The sequence below is a fragment of the Camelina sativa genome, chromosome 11 (genome assembly GCF_000633955.1).
Source record: "Camelina sativa cultivar DH55 chromosome 11, Cs, whole genome shotgun sequence".
Lineage (NCBI taxonomy): Eukaryota > Viridiplantae > Streptophyta > Magnoliopsida > Brassicales > Brassicaceae > Camelina > Camelina sativa.
The window spans coordinates 42,260,000-42,264,949 of record NC_025695.1 but is presented as its reverse complement, the minus strand read 5'-3'; the positions used below and the strand labels follow the sequence as shown (position 1 = coordinate 42,264,949).

At 38.4% G+C, this 4,950-nt stretch overlaps 1 protein-coding gene across 1 annotated transcript in view; it reads right to left on the bottom strand.

The window, feature by feature from the left end:
- Window positions 3,231-4,950, bottom strand: part of LOC104725970 (NAD(P)H dehydrogenase (quinone) FQR1) — a 2,272-nt gene continuing 552 nt past the window's right edge. Inside the window, exons 2-4 of the mRNA XM_010444722.2 lie at window positions 4,550-4,643; window positions 3,787-4,049; window positions 3,231-3,700 (exon numbers count right to left, since the gene is read on the bottom strand). Coding sequence (XP_010443024.1) covers window positions 3,466-3,700; window positions 3,787-4,049; window positions 4,550-4,643 — 592 coding nt within the window. The 3' untranslated portion in view covers window positions 3,231-3,465. The remainder of the gene's footprint in view (window positions 3,701-3,786; window positions 4,050-4,549; window positions 4,644-4,950) is intronic.

Here is a 4,950-nt window from a genome sequence, read left to right as displayed (position 1 = left end):
CTTGATTCGATTAAGTGTTTAGCTTGATTCGATTAAGTGTTTGTCTCTAATGGTTTAAGGGTTTTAGCTTGGTGTTGTTGTTCTAGCTGTGGTTTAAGTGGATGTGGTGTCTCTAATGGTTTAAGGGTTTTAGCTTGGTGTTGTTGTTCTAGCAGTTATGTGCTAGTTATTTGCTATATTGTCTCGTTTTGGGCTGATATGAAATACGATTTTTTGTGTTTTGGTTTGCAGAACAAATGATTGATGAATTGAATGATGAAGAAGAACCCCCTAGTGGTCTTGTTGGACAATCATCATCATCAAGTGCATCACAATCTAGAACACTAGTAAGTTCTTCTCATCATGAAAAAAGAAGTAAGAGGTCATTAATGTGGAATTACTTTGTAATAGAAAAATCTGATGATGGTGAAGAAAGGGCTTATTGTAAGAAATGTCCAAAGAGTTATTTGTGGCAGCCTACTAGTGGAACATCTAATTTGAAAAGACATTATGAAAAATGCTCACTAAATGCTCCCAGTAATGTGCAAGCTTTTTTATGCACTCGTTCTTGGATACATGGTTACAAGGTGGATGGAGAAGGTAAGAAATACTATAGTTTATCAGTTTGCTTTACTTGGATTAGTTTGAATTACTTAAATTTTCTCTTATAAATTGTAGATGACAATGGCGAGACTGTTATTATTCGATCGGATCCAAATTCTGTGGATTCTTCCTGCCCTACAAGACCAGAGACTTAAAACCGCCATCATTCAGAGGTGAAAGTTACATAAAACCGCAGATTAGTTTTTATGATGTTTTTATGAGGATCATAAGGAAGAGGATTCATGTGCGTGTGGAGCATGTGCAGGAGTCCAAGGTGTCCAGAGGAGTCCAAGGTGTCCAGAGCAGTCAAGGTGTTAGCTCATTTAGCTTACTTGAAACTTTGTTTTAAAATTTATAGTTTTTTGTATTGACATGTATTGCAGTATTGGAGACATATATCATGTTTATGATAAACAGTTTATGTATAAAATTACATAAGCTTTGATGATTTTATAAAATTACACAAAGACTAAATTTCTGATTATGATATAATATGGATCAACTCATTTAGCCCATTAATCCATTAAGCTAAATGAGTTTGTGGGTTGATCCTAACCATTTGCTTAATGAGTTGAGTTGACTCATTATCCATTTAATACTAAATCTCTATGGTTATGGGTTGGTTTGGGTTGGTTTACCCAACTTGACACCCCTAGTTGGTAGTTCTCTGGAGCTTGCAGGTAGATGCAAAAGTTGTCACAGGATGAAGACTGGCCTTGGAAGCAAAGCCGTAGCCAAAGAGGCCACTAATCAAGATCCATATGTCAGCCAACATCCAGCAAGAGGGTTCAAACGACAAAGCCAAACGAGATACAAATGCCATGATTCTTAGAGAATTAAAGCGAGGCCAAAGCAACAATGATGAATTACTCCTCAAATGGAGTCCATAGAATGTGTAATCTTGATCACACCATTGGCTAAAATATGGCTTTAACACATGAAACAAGGGATCATATATGGACTTACATGGATTTAGATATGGAGCAGCAGTTGAGTGGAGGGTATTCCCGAGGCTAATAAATTGGGCATGATAAGGCTCGATGATCACGGGACATGGAGAAAGGGGGTTGTGGAGGTGTCGGTAACCACCGTTTCCTTTGGTGTGGTTAGAGACTAGAACCGGAGGTCCCGAAAGCTTTGAGCTTTGATGAACATGATTCGTCGAGGACTTAATCCGGACCAGGATTTGCAGTTGAAAATAGTTGACCCAAGATAGTGGTATCGATAGAAGATGTAATTTATGTCGAACATTCTTACACCCATCTCTAAAGAACCTTGAAGTCGGGTTTAAACGAAGTTCCGAATTTTTGTACCTGGGTTTATAGGTTGAGGGCTTTGCGTTTGAAAAGCTTAACGGGCCGAAAGATGAGATAAGACCCACCCAAGTAAACCCTAGTTTCACAAACGGATACCAGGGAGAAAGATGAATGCGGCGGCTGACCGTACAAGGCAGAGAGCTTTATGGGGCAGGGAACTCCTCTGTTGAGTGACAGATCGAAAGGAATAGCCGGTGGTCATGGTTTGATTCAAGGTTGGAACCTAGGTCCACTGGAGAAAACCCTAGATTCATAATTGCTTGCCAAAATGAGGATTGAAGGAGATGTCTGCCCGAACTTGTCAGAGAGATTTGCGATGCATGAATCTTCTCATGTGCTTGAGGGATCAGCGGAACTAGACATTGGCCGTGAATTGAATCAATTTGGGAAATTAGGTCCACTGGGAAAAATCCTAGTTTCTCCAACAAACGCCAAGGTGAGGGAGAGTTGTAGTGGAGCTTCTCCGGTGAAAGATAGATCAGCCGGAACGTACACTGATTGGGTTTTGGGTCGGAGGCAGAAGCGAAAGGAGTCAGAGAAGGGTTAAGAAAAGATAAAAANAAAAAAGGGGGGGGGGGGGAAACTTGCACAAAAGAACACTAAGATAAATAGAACGAAGACAAAAAAGAAATGTGCCGGTGAAATCTCGACGCCGGCGAGCAGCAGCTCCACCGGCGTCGGAAGGGTTGGTTAAAAGGAACTCCTTGGAAATCATGTCTGGGAGAGTTTTTTCTTTTTTTTATTTTGTTTTTGTTTATAACCAATAAACTATTAACTTAAAAAAGAGTTAGGAATCATTGTTATGAGTGACTATGTTTTTTTCTTTTCACGGCACGGCTCACTGGCCTTATGACACCCACAAGGGGAAGAGGAATTGCATCGAACTCCTGGTGTTTAGCTACCCAGTCAGTCGTCATAGCCACTTGGCTTATGGGGATCTCTTTGTCATTGTTCTGAGTGACTAATGAAACATTTAGTACTTGAAACCATTTCAAGTCTTCATTTTCGCTGTAGAGTTTTAGTAATTGCAAGTAATGTCAACACTAGTTTTTTTCTACATTACAATCCAACATTGGTTTTTTTTTGGGCCACATTTGCTAGTAATGGGACTTTACTGGGATTCAATAAATATTGCTCTCTCACTTTGCATCTTTCTTTGTTGTTTTTTTATGATAAGTTGCTTAAAGTTTTAATATTTTTTTTTTTTACAAAATATATCATTATATTTCTGATGTAATTTTTGTTAGTAAGAAGTTCAACATTATATGATAAAAGTGTAAAACGAGAAATAAGTTAATGAAACCAAAAAATTCAAGTATAACAAAAGTTAACTATAAGAACAATGACGACGCATCTTTTGTTTGGAGTGTAACACAAGTACAAATCATACATATCTATACGTAGAAACAAAGACAAGAATTATTGCTGTGAAATAATATCATGTATTTTAAGATAATAATTAAACCCGAAAAATCACAAAAGTCCCCAAATTCAAAGATAAAGAATTATATGATTTATAAAAACAAGAACCAAACTGTTCTTATTGATACCATAATCGTCCTGAGCTCTAAGCAGTAGATCCCTTGAGCTTCTTGGTGATAGTGGCAATGTACTTGCCTTGGTGAAATGCTTGTTGGAGCTCCAGCTCTGTTGGCTGCCTCGAACCGTCTCCTGCAAATGTTCCAGCTCCATATGGGCTTCCACCTTTCACATACTCCATCTCAAACATTCCCGCGCCAAATGTGTAACCAATTGGGACAAATAACATCCCGTGGTGGACCAGCTGAGTTATGGCCGTCAATCTATAGATTACAGAAAACGTTTTCGATAAGTATATATATAGATTGTAAGAGATGATGCCAAGTGTTTGTTCTTGATGAGAACTTACGCGGTGGTTTCCTGGCCACCACCTTGAGAGCCAGTGCTGTAGAAGATACCAGCTGGTTTACCAGCGAGTGACTGAGTCCTCCAGAGTCCACCAGTTGCATCTAAGAAGGCTTTGAACTGAGCAGCCATCATACCAAATCTTGTTGGGAAGCCAAAGACAAACCCATCAGCTTCAGTTAGCTCGTTGGGAGTGATGATTGGGGATTCACTCTTTGGTGGTGCGCTCATCTTAGAAAGTGCTTCTTCTGGTAGCGTCTCAGGTACCTATGGCCAACAACAATTCATCAATTCCAATGATTCACATAGATTTATATAACTTAGAATATGCAACAACACATGTTATTGTAAAAGAGTTGCAGCAAGAATGAGGAAATCCAAAACCTGGATAAGCAGAGTCCAAAAAAGAAACATGTCCTCTTAGTCAAATCAAGTCAGTGAAGCAGAACACTTAATGCCATATACCAAGTAAACAGGCAGAGAAGAGTAATGCCATATAGAAACTAAACAACGCAGAGAAGAGTGATGCCATATAGCAAGTAAACAAGGCATGGAAAAGTAATGAATCTCTCTATGAGTCTAGAAATTGCAAAGCAGATGATCAGTCAAGAATCCAAAATTGAGGAACTTGAAAATGGAAATGGCCCAAACTACTTTAAAGACTCAAATCATAGTATTAAAGACACTTCATAGCCTTAGCTTGGCTTGGTAACTAAGCAAGAGTACTTCATCAACAGAAACAAAGTAGTTAAAGCCCTTCTTCTCACCTGCCATAGCTTGGCTTCAACACCTTCAACAGAGGCAGCTCCTTTCCTTATCTCTTCAGCCAATTTCTCCACATGACCATACATAGAATAGTACCTGCAAATGTCAATTGACTAAACTTGAGATCAAACCCACCAAAGCCACTTAAGATCAAACCAACAAGTGGAGCTAAATCAGGATCCATAAAAATTCAGTATCAAAGATCCAAAATTGAATTAAAAAAAATACCAACGAAACAACATATAAAGCAAATTACTTTATCAATAAAAGTGGAGTTTCAAGCAGCCAAAATCATAAATCAAACCATCACAAAGTAAGAAATATTCACATAAATCAAACAAAACAATTGAAAAATTGAGTTATATAAGATCAAATCAAATTCAGTGAAGTGAATCAGAAAGCG